Source organism: Zeus faber, assembly GCF_960531495.2.
Source record: "Zeus faber genome assembly, chromosome: 19".
Lineage (NCBI taxonomy): Eukaryota > Metazoa > Chordata > Actinopteri > Zeiformes > Zeidae > Zeus > Zeus faber.
In genome coordinates this window covers 24,643,368-24,663,244 of record NC_137206.1, presented here as the reverse complement: position 1 = coordinate 24,663,244, position 19,877 = coordinate 24,643,368, and the positions used below count along the sequence as shown (strand labels likewise).

Genomic DNA, 19,877 nt, shown 5'->3' with positions numbered 1-19,877 from the left:
CTTAAACTCAAGATAGGTGATTAGAAATTCTAAAGAATTTGAGGCAATACAACACTACAATGTCTGGTGGTTCAGAAAACTTTTTTTTGGATATAATTGAGTATATTTTATTTAATCAAAATGTTAGTGAATTCTTGGGGGCAATAGCATTTTGTGTTTGTCGTGGGGCAAAGTAAACAAACATAACTATAGATATTTCTGACGGGCTTGTACAGAATGACAATTAAATCGTCAATCGACTGCCAATCTACATTTATTTTTTCTTAAATCTGCCAGGAAAATTCCATGCATTGAAACGGTGTACCTTGTAAGTGCAGTTCACAGTGTTCTGAAAGTGATCGTGGGAGTGGAGAGGGAGAGAAGGGGCAGACAGAGAGAGCCAGTCTCTCCTTCCCCGCTCAAGAGCTATTTTGAGCCCCTTTCACACATAGCTACTAGTAAACTACCGGGATAAGCTTTCTGGCACCGCTAGAAAGTTTCACTATTCACACATGCAGCTACATTCCAGAGTATTTCAGTCTCAAGCCTTTTCACATATGCCATGACAATGCCAGAATAGATGGGCAAAGGAACAGTCCAGCAGAAGTCACCCGGTGCACTTCGGTCCGCACCACCTGCCAGAGAGCGAAAGATGGGAGCAGCAGCGCATGCAGCTCATGCACTCGCGCACCAAGAGGATATATGTGGATGTAGCACGCAATTAAAATAAAAATGCCTGTGAAATAAATAAATGATGCAATAAATATATCAGAAAGTGTAATGTAAATACATAAATGAGTAAATAAACACCCCCAGCCCCTGCGTGCACCAGGCGAGGTGGAGGGATTCCGATTCATGGGTTCTTTCATAATTTTCACTGCGCCGCGGGGTTCCGTGAGACCCTCCTGTCTATTTACGCGCAAACGTCTGCAGTGGAAAAGCGATAGAGAATTGCAGTGGAGTTTTTTTTTTTTTACTGCTCCTTCAGACAGCCCACCGGTTCCTGAATCCCGTGCCATGTTTCCTGTGTTTTTATTTTAGATCTATATATTTTTGTGTTTCCTACTTGTATCAAACAATTATATTTTAAATAACTGGGTTAATTAAGGGACTGTCCAGTTCAAAACCCCACCCAATTTACAAAAGAAAAAAAAACAACCAAAAAAAACGCTGCTTGTCCACCCTGTCCTGTGCTGCATCAGCACATCTCCTCGTAGCTTTCCATTACTAGGGGACTTAATTTAGTAAAAACTAGATGTTTTGTGTCAATACTTTACTTGTAATTAATAAGAGACCGCATTTGGCAGATTATATTATGCACTATGCGAGTGCACCACACCCCCCTCCTCTTCACAATAGAATCTTAAATCAGCAACCACTGCCCTCCAGCGATCACCGATTGGAATTATGCACCATCACCCAAGCCTAATTTCTGAGCTTCAGGGACTATACTATATATTCTATTTATTTATTTAGTTATTTATATTTCCTGGGTACTGGTGACATTATCAGTCTCCACTTTAAAATACATGGATGAAAATGGAATTTTACTTAAAACATATAATATCGCCCGCCCCAATTTTCTTTAAATTTGTGTTAAAATGTAAATATTGAATGTCCTGCTGAGGACCTGTTCGAGGCCAGTCTCCTACCTCTTCTCCACGATCTCCAGCGTGAGATGCAGCAGCTCCCTCTTGCTCTTCTCCCGCCTCTTGATCATCTCCAGGATGGTGACGGCTCGGCTCAGGTCCCTGCGCAGCTTCAGCATCTTCTCGTAAGACGCCTCATCGTTCTTGCGGTTCTGTAAAGAAGTGGGAGTGGAGAACACCATCAGGATTGCAAACCCTGTGTCCACTATGTCCAAAACGTAAATCATAATCAGACAGGTCAGCCAGGGACCGTTGGCTGGTCTATGACGCCACTTCAGAAGCTGGTGGGGCTTTGACTACCAGCGTTACCCACTGATATTCAGCAGAGAAAACACTTGTATTAAAAAATCACCAGGATACAATTCCCATTGTTTCAATTTCTCAATCAATTTGAAAATGTAATACTGATACTTTGTTAGGTTTTGCAGCCATTTTCAGCCTAAATAAAAGACCCTAAAACCATAACCTGTGCAGATAAGGGGAAGTCACAATGTCATTGCGTAGGCCTTACTAGTCCAGACCCCATTTCGAGGAATAGGTTTGGGTTTTAGATGGTTCTTCACCCCTGGAGGGAAATGGCAATGGCCAGGTTTATATGGAAAGAACGCTGATTTGAGAAGAACACTGTTTCTCCAAACAACTACCGTCTAGGTGGCTGATTACACTTTTACACAGACCGTAGACATGAACACAGGCCCTTCCAACACTCCTACCTTCCTGGTCTGCATCTTCTCCGTCCGTCGGCGGAAGGCCACATAGGGGTCGTTGGTGCTGGAGCCGTCCCTCTTCTCCTGCTTGACGTTGGGGATGAGGCAGCCGGCCTTGCAGCTTTTCCTCTTGCGGCTCCAGTACTCAAAGACCTCCTTGATGAGCTCGTCATCTTCCTTCAGCAGCAGCTTGGCTTCCGTGAGGCTGACCAGCTGTGGGGCAACACGGCTCTTAAAATATACTATCTGGGAATTTCAACCAAAAGTTCTGATATCAAATGTGTAAAACATCTCAAATTGAATTGCAACTTGGTTTTCATGTTGGTGGTCTTTAATGGAGAAAATAGAATGGGTCAATAATTATGTTCAATGGCCCAAACTATTGGTTTAACTTGATGCTGATTAAAAGTAACCGATCAGATCGTCCTTTTTCGGTTAATAGAATTCCGGTATTTTTCCCTCAAACCTTGTTTTTCCATCATTGGCACTCAACCCGAGTGACTGGCATCAGAATCTTTTAAATTGATCCAGAATTGAGAGAACAGCTCGGCTCAACTCAGAATGGCCATGATGTAAAATGTGGTTGCAGTTAGAAGAATAACAGCGCTTTCCATTAAGTTCAAGTTCATCAAGTTAAAAAAATAAAATAAAAAAAAACATAGCAGGGGCGCAGAAAGGTATTGACGCAACACTTCATGGGGGAAAGAACACATGTAGCATCGCGTGGAGGGACATTAGCATCATGAGTGTCGTCATTCTGTACCTGCTGTCCGCTGCCTTTCTCCAGCCTGTCAATCATCTCCTCAAACTGCAGTGCCGTGATTTCCATTTTCTTCTTCAGCTTATTCACAAATGTCTCGTCCTCCGAGTCGAGGTCGTAGTCCGGCTGCTCGGCATCCAGACAGAAAGCTGTTGGGAGAGGGGGTGGGGGGAGGGGTCACTGGAGAGCCGAGCGGAGCCTGCAGGAGCAGGAGGGCCCTCAAAATGAACCCAGCGCCCATGCTCATGAATTTGATGAATGAATTACGTGGCCACTCAAACACTGTTGGATAATTAAAAAGTTGTATTTCGACTGGGTGGGGACGTGTTTTATTCCCCCGTGTTGAATATCTCTGCTCACTGGGTAATGCTGCCTCATGAGTGGCATTTGGCCCTGGCAATTAAGAACGGTGTCATGACCCACATCTACATAAGTTAATATGTTCAATGTTAACGCTGCTTTTACACCAGGCTGTTGACAGAATAAATAATAACTACTAAAAAGAACAAAAAAGGCAGTTAAACATTAAGGGAGAAAGTTATATTAATTGAAGATTTGACTACAACAGCTGTTCTATATTAAAATCTTGCAAGTTGAATCATACCACACACCAGCATGAAGCCTTAAAGTAGAGGTGGGGCCGTTCCAATATCGTATCGGGTGCCGTTAGTGACGTCATTCACTCATCGGACTTTCTGACTGATGTCACAGATCCATGTGCCGATCCAAATTCCATTTCCTAGCTTGAGCTAGACCATTAACTAGCCGTTTTTGCTAATTTGATAGTCTGCCTCAACTCTGCAAATAATTAACCTGTGCAGCGCAAAAAGTGAATAGGAGCTGGCAGTTAGGCAAACCAGTCATCAACAGTCACTGACTGAAGCAGCCAGTCAGCTGTGTCGGTCCTCAAAATAAGACTATAATATGCGCTACCATAGAACTTTTAGGAGATGTAGTTCTATTTATGCAACGCCACACTGAAACGAGTCACTGGATGAGGATTAAAAACTACACAGATACATCCTTTGGTTTGCCGGTTTTGTCCGGTTTCCAATCAAAATAATCCTACGTCAAGGTCACTGCCATACTGGAACGGGCAAGACTGGCCTGTAAACAAATACTAGTAAAAGGGGGAGCTGTGTTTTTTCTGGATAAAAAGCACTATAACATTTACATTTCTCAACCAATTTTAACAAGTCATTTTGATATACCTGTTTGTATCTGAAGGTAAAATGTAGAGTATGTAAAACCTACTTTAACATACAGTCCAAATAAATGGCTTTAGAATACATTTTAATGTAATGTATTTTTTGCATGTTTTTTTGCTCTTACAGCCTAATGTAACCTTACACATAATACCAACAACAAGAAAAAATAGCTCTGGTATCGCAATCAGTATCTGCAAATATGTATCAGAATTGGATTTGAACAAACAGTGGATTGGTGCATCTACATTTAAGCTAACGTTTGACAAATAAGAAATATCATGAAAGCCCAGACCATATCTAGTCTCATATCAAAATGTAGATTTTAAATAGATATATCGCCCAGTGTTGAGATAAAATCACTGACTCGCTTCACGGTACATGTGGCGTAAATTAGAGCCCAGACACATGTGAGAAGCATGTGACGATGTAGACAAAAGCCTTCAGTGAGAAATGAGGGCGCTTAAGCCTGCATGACAAAATATATTAATAGAGGGCTGAGACATTATGCAATATTGTTTTGTAGTCTCTCACTTGTATCACATCATCAATGAAGAATTGGGGTGAAGTAGCTCACGTTCATCTATTTTAAACTAGGAGATGAACCAAAAAAAGTGTTGAATTTGATGTTAACGATAAAAATCAATTAATTTTGGAAAATCCCGACAGTGATTACTGTGGAAAAAAACCAACTTTGTATATTTCCTTCCACTTCATAACATTCGATTTTATGAGTATAACCACATATGGCAAAACCGGTACTATCAAAGTGTGGCGTTCTTAGGAATGGTGTGTGTTAGACTTGGGCAGGTTGACGATTCAGTCGTCGACAGGACTTAAATGAAAGACGATTTTATTTTTTATCCGCCAGGGAAAATCCTGTCAAGCATTGAGATGGTATAAGTGCAGTTTACCGTTTTTGACCATAGTTCATGTTTTACAAGTGATCTGTTCCCACCCACGTGATAGGCCCCTCATGTCGCAAATCAGTGGCAGAACCGCTTTACAGCAATATTTAACATCACAGCGCTTGAACGTATCTGAGCATGGGCGTGAGCATGGGAGTGAGGGTCAACAAACATGGGTGCAGGAACATGGTGTTTCGGGAAATGAAAATTACGTATGCAACATTTGCTACGTCTACTACCACGCCGCCATAAGGTGAGGAGACGACCGAGCCGATTGCGTTTTACGATATAGGAGACACAGGTAGTGTCAGTACAATTTAATTTGCCTTTTAAGAAGAAGATTCTTTATTCATCACACGGCACACACACCACAACACATGCACTTGACGTGCGGCGACGGCTGGTTTTACTACCAGCGTTGGCCTCTGGCAAAAATGACATCCTATTTTGTTATAAATCGCAATTACAATGCTCAAATAGACAAGTACAAGCTAAATAATGTTTTTTGTTTATTATACTTATTTAAAAATCGTGACACGTCGGCTGTAGTATTTTAAGTAATTTGTGTTCTTCTAAACGTCAATGTGAAGTATATAGTCTAAAACAACTACAACCACAGAAATGGAATGTGACAACGACCCCAAAGGCACAAAGGGACAAGCTTTTTCAAGGTCCCCATTTAGATAAGGCTCCAAGTTAAGGGTCTTTATCTAATCTTCAAAGCCTTTTCTCTTTGTCTTTTCAAACAGTTACACAAAGCATTCAACCACACAAGCGCAACAGTCGTCTGGATTTTCTGATCTGAACAACAAATTAAATCAATGTTACCAATTCTGAGCACATTCATTGAGTTGCCTCAACATAGTCAAGTATAAATCAACTGTCCCAACAATGTGGGATTTCACTTTCAAAATAATGAGGATGAGCGTGTTTCAGCATGCTGGTCATTGAAGATAAATTACAGGTATAGTTAAAGTTTTCATGTTTTTCTCCTCCCAGTTCCAAGACCCTGCCAGGGGTTTCTGTAACATTTTAACCACTAGTCGATGAGCCACAACATTAAAACCACCACTTATAACCACTAATATAGTGTAGCTCCCCCTCATGCCGCCAAAACCGCTCTGACCCGTGGCATAGACTCCTGAAGACCTCTGAAAGTGTCCTGTGGTATCTGGCACCAAGACGTTAGCAGCAGATCCTTTAAGTCCTGGAAGTTGCGAGGTGGGGCCCCCAGGGATCGGGCTTGTTGTTCCAGCACATCCCACAGATGCTTCATCAGACCTTAACCCCGCCCATCCACATGATGTAGAAGAAAACGTGATTCATCAGACCAGGCCACCATCTTCCATTGCTCCATGGTCCAGTTCTGATGCTCACGTGTCCATTATAGGTGCTTTCGGTGGTGGACAGGGGTCAGCATGGACACTCTGATGGCTCCCATACACAGCAAGCTGCTATGCACTGTGTGTTCTGACACCTTTCTATCATAGCAGCATTAGGTTTTTTTGGACCAAACCGTTCTGGGGACTCCCTGGGGGGAATGAGGAACTGGTGAGGTCCCCGGAGAATTAAATACCTTCAAGGGCTTTTTTTCTGGTGGCATTCACACCGCCAAAAGGAACTCTGAAGTGACCTCAGCCAATAGGGTTGCAACATGACTTCGGATTTCTGAAATGTAAAAGTTTGTTCCGACTTTCGTAAGGCACCGACTTCATCCTTACGTTTGTGATCTAAGGGATGCAACGCTACACGGTATGTTATCGAACCGTTCGTAGGCACCTTACGGTTCAATACGATATCACGGTAGAAGTCCACCGGACGCATCGGCACAGAGTGCGCTTAGTCCACGCATCCTATTGAATCCCCTGTTGGAGCTCCACTGACCACAGCAGCCGCACAGAGCTGCCATTTCTCTATTTTTGCAGGAAAGGTCTATTTCTTTTCAACTATGTGCGGCTACGCAGCCTTTTCAATAGAAACAAGAGTGCAATCCATCAAGGTGTCCAGTCAGAAAATAACCCCCTAAGATGGCCCTGTCCATCTTAATAATGAATGGTTCTTTTGAACGGTTCCTTTGTAGAAATGAAGAGAACCAAGTCTCAATGTTTCCCCTCTATGTAAGAGATAACCTAAGCTCCGCTCTCGCCAGGAGGTGCCCAGGCGGAAAAGGAGTGCACCCACTCTCACATCAGGTTTACAAAGCGAAGGCACACACGCACTGCTGACTGTGAGGTTTTATTTTAATAAGTAATTATTATTATTACTTATGTGTAAAAAACCCCAAAACTGTTTATACCTGTTCTACACAAAAGTCTCTCTCTCCCCCCCCCCCCCCTCCAATCAGATGAACTTATGCAAATTATAACAACCCACCAATGAACTTTAACCACCACCCCGCCACAGTAATACACACATGAGCCCACTGTACCGTTGTATCCCTACTTCCTGCTTGGCCATAATAGCCACATCATTAAGGATCGTTTCTCAAATATTTTTGTGTAAATGTCTTATGAGAGCACCAATAGGCATCCCCATAATATTGTCAAATTATCAAATGATCAATATCAAGGTATTAGTCAAAAATATCTTTATTTGATTTTGGCAATCCTCAGTCCTAATGTCCCCACTTGTGCTGTGCTGATTACCCATGTACTGTTGAAGTTCAGAGTTGAAATTAAAGGGCTGGTGTGTCTTAATCTGTGGGGAAAATTCTGCTCTGCATTTCTCAGCAGTGTATACAAGCCAAATAGAGCTGATCATTTCCCATTCATATCCCAACACAGATGTTATCTGTGTGGGTGTGCTTTGCGTTGCATTACATTTCACTGCATATATGTATGAAAGTATGTATATGTAAGTGACGAATAAAAATCTTGAATCTTAAGTCGGAATATTCTTTCATTCTTTTAGGCGTTCTTTGTAACATGGCATTCATTTTCTTCTTTGACTTTATTGTGCTTGATTTGCATTCACAGTTTGTTATCTACATGCTGGGTTTGTTGCCGACCATTGCTTAATGTTTGGCTCCTAATTATACATCATAGATTTGTGCTGGTTTAACTAGCAGGCTGCTATTGTTAATTCTCATTTTCTAAATGATTTCTTTAAATTTAATTTCAATTTTTGAATGAAAGTTCATAATTTTAATTGGTTTAGAAAATAATGGTAGCAGCGCCAGCACTCAAGACTCCAGATGTAACTTTGACAAAGGTGCTTCAACAAAGAACTGACCACCGTGTCTGAATACTTGTCAAATTAAATGGTTCTCAATGTGGGGTCCCTGTCGACTGACGTGGCCGGTGGAGCCGCAACAGTGGATTCAAAAGGAAGCAGCACTTACTGAACGCTGCACCACTGTGTCCAGTGGACTTCCACCGGGATATCGTAATACCGCGGTTCACATGTGTGTATTGACCCGTAGGGGGCGTACTAAATGGTTCGATAGCATATCTTGTACTGAACACTGCACCACTGTGTCCAGTGGACTTCCACCGGGATATCGTAATACCGCCGTTCACGTGTGTGTATTGAACCGTAGGGGGCGTACTAAATGGTTCGATAGCATACAGCGTACTGTTGCATCCCTTAGGTCAAGAGAATTATATTTAATGCCTGTATTGCAGCGCCATTTGAGCCATGATATGGATATATCATGGCTCTAGACAGAATCATTACATATGTAGGTACATGTCTCTGCATTGCAGTAAAGTAATGCAACAGTAATGACCGTTCTAATCAACCCCATCTTCCTGCTTGCTCATAATAGCCACCTTATTAACCACTGTTTTCTCAATTATTTCTTGTGTGTAAAAATTTGATCAAAGCACCAATAGTCACCCCAAAAATGACAGCCGAAAACTTCTTTAACACAACTAAATCCCATCAAACAGGCTAGACAACTGGAGAACTTGCAGACAGCAGGAGAGGCCTTAAAATGCACAGCAGCAGCACCGGATGCAGTCAAAGCAGTCGCTCGTCTCTGCAGGTTACTCAACCACCTAAGAGACCCCCCCCCCGTCTCATCTTTTGGTTAATCTCCCTAGTCACGCCACTGCACTGCCTCTAATCTCCGCCTCTGCCCTCTGCTTTAGTTTGCTCAAATGATTCAAGACAGGACACCTCTGGGATCACAGCTGCTGTCACACGGCCCTGGGGCGGGGCTGCAACACACTTACACTGCCGCCATCTCATCATTCATTCTCATAGACACACGCGCATGCATGCCTTAAGTATCCTCTACATTCTTCTGTCAGGACCTGAAATAAAAGGGGGGTACACATCTCTCTTAACGAGTAGCGATAAACCCGCTACAACATTACAAACGCTTCAGCCATCTGCCGACTACTACTACAGACAATAACAATGTGCCCAAATCATATTTTAATGGTAGACTAGTAGGTGGTGCGAAAGAAAAAAAAAAACCACGTATTCGAAACAAATATTAGTGCATTCATTTAATTCAACAGTTTTCTATTGTCAAAAAGTAAACTGTACATGTCTATTTGACTAGTCTATTTTGAGACGTCAACAGAAATGTGACATAGCCAAAGGAAATAATCTGTACAGAAGATAGGAAATTAGCAGGGGTTCGGGTTGATCGGTGTAACACGGTGTTCAGGCGTACATCGATTACATTACTTGTCCACCGCCGTTTGGCTTTTTTTTTTTTTTTTAATAGAAATAGAACCTAAATAAAAACATTTAGTTAATTTTCACATATCAGCGCTGATGTTTAAATTAGAAAAAAAAAATTCTCATCTGTAAAATACTAAGCATGTTATCAATACTTGGTCAAATGCCACAGAAGTGAAAGTATCTGCTTGTGCGCACAGCAGAGTCACAGCACAGTCTATTTATCACGGGAGGGGAGGAGAAAAGGCTAGAGGAGACCTTAGATTAGGTAGAGATCAGGACCTGTCTCCTTCCATCCGTAGTTAGCGCCCATGCATAACGAGGACACTCTGGACAGCCCGCCCCCGCACGTTGTAAAATGTCCATCGTTACCGGTAACACTGGGTGTGTCATGAGTTAATTAACCGGTGGGTAAAATTCCTCACCGTGGCATCCCTAGCCGAGGTATTAAGATGTTTCGCTGCTGAGATTGTTTAAATTGCCCAATACGTTTACTATTCCGACTCAATACTGGCATTCTTCATTTCCTGAAAGATTTCTAAGAATTTAAGAAAATAATTAAAATCTGCCAAGCTCACATGGGTTCAGTATCATTAGCGATGTTTTCAGTTTGAGGTGCTACAGATCTTTCAGAAGCCGTTTTTTCAGTCAATGCAAAAATTACTAAAATGCTATGTACGATATATGATGGATAATTTGTGTGAAGAGCCCCGCAGGTGCAATCTGTACGTTGATCCATGTGTGACCACAAAAATAACCAGATGCTGTTGAATTCATGGAAGCACACAGCGCCATCTCTGTCAAAATATTTGGACTATTTTAATACCTCGGGACTTTTTTCATTTACACCGACAATTTACACAAACTCAAGATGATATATAAAAAATCCGACAGACTACAATAAATAGACATAGACTTAACACTTTCTATTTTTTAATTTTACTGCTCTTTTCCAGTTATTCAGATCCTTCCCTCAGAACTTCTTTGTTATGTTTACAGCAGTTCTTTTAGTTTCCCCTGGTGTTTTGTGCACAGCGCCCACGAACTTTTGGGAGAACATCGCCGCGGTGTCTGCAAGGCAACACGCAACTATGTAGGCTCGTGCACTCTGGCAGTGCTTTTTTTCATCTAGTTATCGAAAAAAACAAGCCACACATGATGCACTCCGTGACTCCTACTTATATGATAATACAAAAAAAAAAAAAAAAAGGCGAGCATGTTCGGAAGTCGCTCTGTTGCTCCTAATTATACATTTAGTCACACTTAAACGTCTCCAAAAATGGTCACAAAATGCAACTAAATGGTCAGTCTGGAGCCCTGATCTGGAAATGGCTTAACAAAATCGCCAACTAAATGACGTAATGTAGCGAATTCTTGTACGTTTCAAAGTGAATAAAAACACGTCATGGAAGGAATTGTGTCACAATATACAAATACATATAATGCAATGAACGTAAAGACGGTACGAGACGGTAAATATCGATTGTGTTGTGAAATATGTCGACGAGACGTCCTACCCAAGACGGACAACCTTGCACTTTATCATTTATTTAGACCTAGTTGTCATATTTGACGTCCTACCCAAGACGGACAACCTTGCACTTTATCATTTATTTAGACCAAGTTGTCATATTTATTGTTTTAAATTTTATCAATTTTATTTAAGTGAAATGTTTATTAAAGTGGCTGCACTTGTGACTTATTGTTCTGGAATGGAAATGGTTTTATTTCAAGTAGTAATATCCGCAATATTTATTTACAATTTTTTTTTTATAAAATGGCGCCAACTGATGGGATTTATTTTATTTTGAATATTTAATAAAAAATATTATACATCCACATACCTTGATGTTTCATTCTTATAAAGCCTGCTTATTAATTGTTTTTAAGCTCAAACACAGATAATATTTGACCGGAATTTCTCCCATGTCTGGGAAATTTAAATCGTCCAGGAGATGTCGACCGGCGCCGACTTTTTCGAACAGAAACTCTGACGTCGACCAGCGCCGACTTTTTCGAACAGAAACTCTGATTATGCTTATAAATTATCATTATATAAGTGGCAGAAAATGGTTTTAAAATGAATTTTTTATGGGACAATATATCGTCCAACAAAAGTAGCTATTCAAAATGCTCAACCGTGATGTTTTAATGTTGCAATCTTTTATTCGGGACAAACCCGATTTAAGCCTAGGCGATACTGCCAAAATAAAATATTGTGAAATTTTAAACGCCGTAAGTCAATATCAATAATTTGACAGTAACTACCCACACAAAAAAACACCCTTGAGTAATGTGGACATTATGACAAAGCAGATAGAGGCACTGATTACAAGAGACTATGAAGTTCATAAAACACCATTTCACCATATAAGGATATGATCCAAAATCCCCAAAGACATCTTGTCCCATGCCACAATATCAAACTTTTATATTGATACACTGGTACTGATATTGCCTAGTTTGAGACCAGATACTGACGATAAAAAGATTGAGCAGCGCACATTTACTGACATTTATAGATTTTCAATCTCTTCTGCAAACACATAATCGCTGTCTTTGAGGAGCACAAACCTCCAGACGGAATGTGTGGAACTCCCGTACGCCAAGAATGTATGCAAGATATTTTGACACCAAAACAAACATGGATGCCTTGCAGCACTGACATTACACAGACCCTCATTAGTCGCCACGATTACAAAAGCCCCTCCTCCATTTCACAAGTCCACACTCCCCACTTGCTGCTTTCTTTGGCTTTGCAAAACTGCCATTGACATTATTTCGCCTGTACAGTTGAAAATTGCCATTGTGATGAGGCTTTGACGTGTACACATCAAATGATTACAGAAAAACTACCCCCGATAATCCTAAACATTTTGATTTGAATCTGGTTGATTGGGATCGTATTGAGACATTTCACACACACACGCACGCACGCACGCACGCACGCTGTATCAGCCTCGGAAATCACGTAATGTGGCTCTAGCCCCAGACAGGGTAACAGTACCACAGAATATTCCCAAGAAAACACTCAAGACACCAAGCGGCGTATCCAATGTAAGGACGTGACGCAGACACACCAGCCACAACTTGATGCACTGAGACCATCTAACGCCCCGAATTAGAACAGAGTCCAACAGCGAGTTCTAAAAGTGCTTATTATACTAAACAAGCATGTCGACCAAACAATGTATTACAAGCATATTGTGGCAGTTAGATAAGAGATGACAGGTTTCCTGCTTTAGTCTAGGTTCAACCTCATGGCCTCTGAGTGGGCTCACAACCCTAAACACTATGGTTGTGAACCACTACAGACACTATGGGATGCAAATGAGAAATGTAACTTCCTGTTTCGAAAATGCCTAAGCAAGTGCGGTTTAACCATCACTACAGATGACAGAACTATGCTATTCAAGAGATTTGATTTGTACATGAGTTTCAAGAATCCAAATCTGTAAAAAAATTAAAAAAGAGATAAATCCTGAGCAGGCGCAAGATATTTCATTCATGGCTTGGTTTTCCAAAAAGATTAACCTCCAAAACAAACGTCAACTCTAATAGCTTCACATCTCTCTCAGCCAGCAGCGTTCAGAATGACATCATCACTGTCGTGACAACAAGCAAACCACGTGAGTGCGGACCTCACGGCTACTCACGCTGTATGTGAATGAGCTGCTTTGGCATCTTGAAGTCACCGGGGTAGAGGGACTCGTAGTATGCGATGTTGCTCTCCGCCTCGGGGACCGGGATGACCATGGTGTCCCGCTTCTCGCCGTAGACCTGCTGCGCGGAAATGGCCCGCTGGAGATGATGCTCCTGGAGAAAAAGGAGGAGGAAGAGGATGATCTGGTGGAGAATATGCTTAAAATGCTTAAATCATCATTGTATATCATCTGAAACTAAATCGAAATCAAATATTTATTATAATTTGAAAATGCTACAAGTTTCTGATATTGTGCGTTACGCTTGGGTGGGCGTGTACACTTAAAATTGTCCAATTGCGGCCCCCAGCTGCCACCTCCGGGAAGCAGACTGGGGGTTGGGACGAAACCTTTCTCCGGGATATTTACAAGATTTGGTCCTTTTATTATACTCCTCCACTCATTAACCATAGTAAGATTTTAGAAAGCAGCCCAAAAAAATGAAAAAACGCCTAATTAAGCAATAGTTTCGCCAAACCTCCACGCTGCCCCCCGGTAAGACCCGGTGCTCCGTCCCGGGCTGCAATGCGCTGTGTGGGGCGTGTGCTGGGACACCTGGAGAATCCAGACGGAGCCTCATTCTGAACACCAAGCCCGTTTGTTTTTTTTGTTTTTTAAGTTACTGCACAGACAAAGCTCGTTCACTTGCAGGCACAAAGGATATATGTGGACGTATGAGCGCAACTTTTTATTTATTTTTTAATCAAAAATAAATTTCTGCTGAAACACTGCATATTTTTTAGCGAATGTTGATGCAGAGATATTTTAATATGCAGTATATTTTTACTTTTTTTTTTTTTTTTTTATAATTCAAATCCAACAGTGGAGGACCCGAATTTGAATAAGTCTTGAGGGAAATAGCTCAGAGGAGTTTGACGCAAAGGAGACTGTACAGATATGGTTCAGTCAGGGTAAAAGGAGCTAGAAGGCCCAGGCCCGGGGTGTGTCCCGGGGTGTGTGCTTGCGCTAAGAGGGAGTTCCTTGTTTACATGTTTTGTTGTGGTTGTTAATGAGTATTAAACTGACCACATAACTTACGTTTACATTTGTTAATTGATTATTTACTGTCTGTTTAAAAAGACAAGCACTATTTAACTTAGTTTATTTTCTGTTAAGGCACTACTTAAGTAAATTGTCTATTTATGACCAAATACAGTTAAGATGAAAAAAAATATGAATGTAATTGCGTTGCATGTCGAGTAAAGTGGTTCTTCTAAATGGTGTGCTGGTGCTCCTAAAATTTTCAGTAGGGAGCGGCAGTGCTACTAATGGAAAAACCAAGTCCATAGCCTGCGCTTAGATGGAGAAAAAACTGAATATATGCATTATATTCTAACGCCCCCAGACTCATGGTGTGAGTCTTTGCAGATGGCTTCTCTGAACCGGCAAACACAAAATATACAAGTGTGTGAGCAGTGATTATTACAAAAAAAAAAAAAGTGTACTGAGATTAGAGACAGACAGACAGACAGAGACAGACAACAAGGCTGTCAGACAGCTAGTGGGACAAAATATAACCCATTTGGGGCTCATTTCCAGTCAGTGCAGGGGCGCTGGTACCTGCAGACACTGGTGTGGATTCCAAACAGACAAGACATGTACAAGGATCTCCTTAAACCAAATGAAAAACCAATTAAAACACAAAAAACAAATGTAACGTACGAATAACATAAGCCTGAGAATGGAAATGACTGGAAGACATAATTGCATTTGGCCTATTAAATAGATCCAGTCAATTACCAGAAGGTTTTTACCCAACTCATTTCCTTTGGAAAAGCACATGTAGTCAGCATAACCTGAGGCCAATCAAACAAGGAGACATTTAATCAGTCGCCACGTAATCACAGCAACTGCATTTTGTGTAAAGCGAGATTTACATATGTAGCACATTCTAAAAACACACTGCTACAGAGTGCTCTACCAAACAGAAGTGTTTGTTATAAAATCCAAACAAAGAAAACCCACATTTATGCTGGCCATTCTGCCTTGATGATCTGATACACCCGGGAGAGGAAAGACAATGATATGGAACCCGAAATGAAATTACTTTGGGATGAAAGGATGTAAGGGAGTGAAGGTTAATTGTACAGCTAGGGGATCACTCAAGCTAACAAAGTTGAATAAAAAACAGAAAAGGGGGTTTTGAAAAGGCAATGTCACCCCGAAGCATTGTTAGAGAATTACAAAGAAAAATCACACCCAATAATTCAGTTATTTGATGGCAATTGTTCAAATAAATAACTTTTCCCGACAGGCACGGAAACTTATTTCATTTCCAAATGACTGGCATTAACCTTCGGCACTGTGGCTTTTCTGGAACTTGTTCCAAGCCTTTAAAAACACAAGCCCCTAAAAATTACACCACCCCAGCAAAAACAGCTTGGTTTGTTTTCACTGTAGATGCTACAGCCCATGGATGTTTGCACATTGGTATTCTTGTCAGAGTTTTAGTGTTAATCAGTAATGCCGTAGCCTGTTGCGGTGGTTGTCTTCTTTGGAACTGGTTTCCAAGCAGACACAGCCTCAGCACAGTCAAAGGTTCGTCTCAGTGTCATAACACACGCCACCATGCCGGTTAAGCCTCGGTGAGATTGAGAAGGCTTTTGTTTGTTACCACATCCCGAAAATGATGGAATATGAAGACTAGAGATGCACCAACTGCAATCAGCCGGTTGACAATGAATTTACACGCCCGATACATGCTCATGGTCTCGTAAATAAAAAAAAATTAAAAAAAAAAGCTCCAATAGTCTAACCGATACCAATGTAATATAACATAGTTGACAGTCAAAACAGAGTGAAAAAAACAATTGTGGCTCTTTGGAGGTTCTTAAAGGTAAACAAAGAATTAATAAATTATTTATCTGTCACCTGACAATATTCTAAATTGTGCAGGCTGCGTATCTTATCGCTGTCACGACAGCGGAGCGTCTGCTCTGGTTGTTCCTAGTGCACGAGCTTATCCTGGTGAAAGGTTTGACTCGACTTTTTTAGACTCACTTCTTGACTAGTCACTCAGTAAAATAAGTCGTTTGATTACATTCAGTTGGTCTAATGCAGGTGAGCGAAGAAGGAGGAGGAGGACCTCCAGTGAACCAGAGTAAGAACAGTCGGCCATTTATTACTTTTTTTTTGCAATTAATTTGGAATGACAAGTACCATATAATTATACAGTAATAGAAAGTTATTTTTGTACTTGAAAGAGACTTTCATTTGGAGTTTGAACTGGACATTGTACAGTTACAGGTTGAATTATACTGAAACTTGGTTACAGTCCCATATTCTATTTTATTGGAACTCAGTGACCGTTCCATGTAATATTTAATTGGAACTCAGGGACAGTTTTGTTCTGTTATTGTTCCATAGTGAACAATAAACAGGTTCAAACTCAGCAATCTCACTATTGTAAGAACTGAAAATTGCAGCGGTAGTCAATATGTGCAGCTGTCCTATCACGAGTGTGATCAGATCATGTGATGTACTGGTCATTGACGTACAGCGGATATATCCAATAAGACAAAATTATAGGAAAATTTGATTTCTCAGATCACAGATCAAGTAAAAAAATTAAAAAAAAGTATCTGACTACGATGTAAAAGTTATTTAATAGTCAATGTTTTATTATCAACATAAAATTGAATGAAAATCGGAATCGGCAGGTCAGACTTGATAAATAAGTCAGCCAAAAAAACTGCAATCCATGCATCTCTAATGCCGACGTGTTCAGCAAGAATATCCTAATCCACAATGTCATATAGAATCACAGCAGCCCAAATGCCAGCACTCCTATCCTTACGCTAGTCTGTGTTCTATATTGGATTGAACTGGTATGCACCAGGAATAAAAGAAGTTCAAGGGGATTCGACGTCCAAACATCACTGTGTAATGATAGACGGGATAAAATAAGTAAATAAATAAGGCATAACAATGGGTAAAATGACTGTCCTTGAACATGTGCTCCCCCAGTGTGGATGCACCATAACAGTATTTAACTGAATATAGATAACCTACACACTGTGGCAATAGTAAGATGACATAGTGGTTCATACAAACACACCACTACTGAAATTTCTCTTCATAACTCTCATTGTGAATCATCATTTTACATACTTTGATTGAAATCTCAGGATTGAAAAAAATAAATGGCAAAGTACGTCATTATGACCCAAACCCTATCCCCATCCCCAATAACCCCAATTTGCAGTTAACAGAGTAAGCAGCAGCTTTTTTATGCAAAAATTTTCCAGCCACTTAAATCTGTTAACCATCATATTAAATTTAAGTGAAGACACAGCAAATAATGCAAGGTCCACTGCCAAAGTGGGTGCGAAAAAAAACAAGCAAATTTACCACCCACAGGCAACATAAAATTACCATGTGGCTGGTGCTAATTTACGTCGCGGATGACAATTAAAACAGACAGGAGCAGACACCCAAAAGACTTTTATAGAGCTTCAACAATGAGATCATTCTCGACATCATTAAATCACGGGATGGGACACCCCAACAAAACAGCCCTCATGTACAGTACGCTAAAACCGATACCACATGGAGTTTGTGCTCTCGTATGACTCGATGCATGCAGACTCAGGCGAAGCCTCAAATTACCCCCCGGGGAGCGTCAGCAGACACACACTCTCAGTGACACAGCCATGAACCCTGGTATCCTGCACGTGGAACCAATTAGGAGCAGAGTCTGGGACAGACTCGTCCCTGCGCAGGTCTCTGGAGGCCCCTAGCTTGCCTCCTGCAGCCCCAACTTGGGACATCAGGACATCCTGATCGGTCACAGGTGCATGACTCCAGACTGAACCCCACAGCGCCGGATTTCCCTTGCTAAGGCGACAGGGGAGAAAAAGGATTAAGGGGCTTTAGGAAGCAGCACACAGGAACAGGGTGTCTTCTGTACTAGTTTGTCTTATAAGGAATCCAGGAGTTTGGGTGGAAAAGTGCCCTTATATAGGATGAGCTACAATAGGGCTGGGTCTCACGATTTGGTTTTTGATACAAAGTGTCACGATTCAATCCGATATTTTTGAGAAGGCTCATGGTACGATTCTACATGGATATGACATTTTATACACAGCGAGAATTGATACGAACTATCCAGTGTACATAGGTCCATTATAAAAATAGTTCACAGAATAAAATTGTGACTGGTGATATTTCATTTAAACTGAACACGATTGCATAGCTTCCAAACAAAGTATACACTTTAAAGTTTTGGAATATAGATTTTTTTCAACCCAGCCTACAGCAAACTTTATCGAGGCCACTCTGGACCATAAGGCCAACAGACACAGCACACACAGCACAGATCTATAATGCGATTGAAGTCAAGTTTGCTGTGTGTGTGCTGACTATTTTGCCTCCCTACAAACAAACAAGTTAAGCGCTGCCAGCCTCGTTCTGCCTACGCAGGTTGATCTGGGACTGCTTCGCCGTGTTTCAAGCCGCAGATGCAATCAGAAATCTGTTTTTCACACCGACCGCCGGCCGCTCCGTCCACTTAACGTTCCCCAGAAGAACAGATGAATGCAATAAAAAAAAAAGTTACCATGGCAACCAAAGTGTGGCCTCCAGCAGGTGACAGAGTAGCATGTTCCAGCAATAGAGGCTACAGTTTCAGGACCGTCGTTCTAGGACCGCCAAGGTATAACAAACTACCCTAACCTCCTCTAATCCTCATACCTAAACTTAAACATCTCTAACATTATACCTAAAACTAAATGTAGCTGGACACAAAGTAGTATTTGCGTAGAATAAAACTTTAAAACTGTAATTCGCTGGGTAGCACGGTCACGAAAAACTAGGGTCCTAGAAATGCAGTCCTGAAACTGCAGCCTTCTTATTTCAAGAACATACTATTGAGGTGACAGAAGGAAAGCAAAGGAAGGCTTGGGTAAGATAGTCTCATAAGCAGCCAGTTCTGTCTGAGCCCGGCACAGGTCCGTTCCATTAGCTGCATTTATTGTCCCGGCCAGAGCCCAGTTTAAAACAAATTTGAAACTGAAATTGTCTTAAGTTAGAGGTGTATAAAATTTAACTAATTCAGAGTTGTTTGAATGACAAAAATATTTCCAGAATTACCTGCTGATCTTACTGAATAGCCTTCTTCCTTTGCGAAAGACTGGCAAAGCAAGTGTGGTGCCGTAGGCAGTGAAAACCAGACACTTACATTTCACATCCTACCCTTTGATTGACTGGCGATCAAAACGTAATTGACACAAGGAATTAACAATCACACTTTGCGGATAACAGAGAAATTTGAGTGACAAATCGGTTTGGAATTATGCACAGGATCTTAATGAATGAATGAATGAACTGAAGGGGGGG

General features: G+C 41.2%; 1 protein-coding gene across 1 annotated transcript in view; it reads right to left on the bottom strand.

Annotated features, from left to right (window-relative positions):
- Positions 1–19,877, bottom strand: part of epc1a (enhancer of polycomb homolog 1 a) — a gene marked incomplete at both ends in the record, with an annotated part of 44,626 nt that overhangs the window by 19,574 nt on the left and 5,175 nt on the right. Inside the window, 4 exons of the mRNA XM_080019974.1 lie at positions 1,632–1,780; positions 2,342–2,548; positions 3,099–3,244; positions 13,497–13,656. Of these exons, the coding sequence (XP_079876100.1) occupies positions 1,632–1,780; positions 2,342–2,548; positions 3,099–3,244; positions 13,497–13,656 (662 nt within the window). The remainder of the gene's footprint in view (positions 1–1,631; positions 1,781–2,341; positions 2,549–3,098; positions 3,245–13,496; positions 13,657–19,877) is intronic.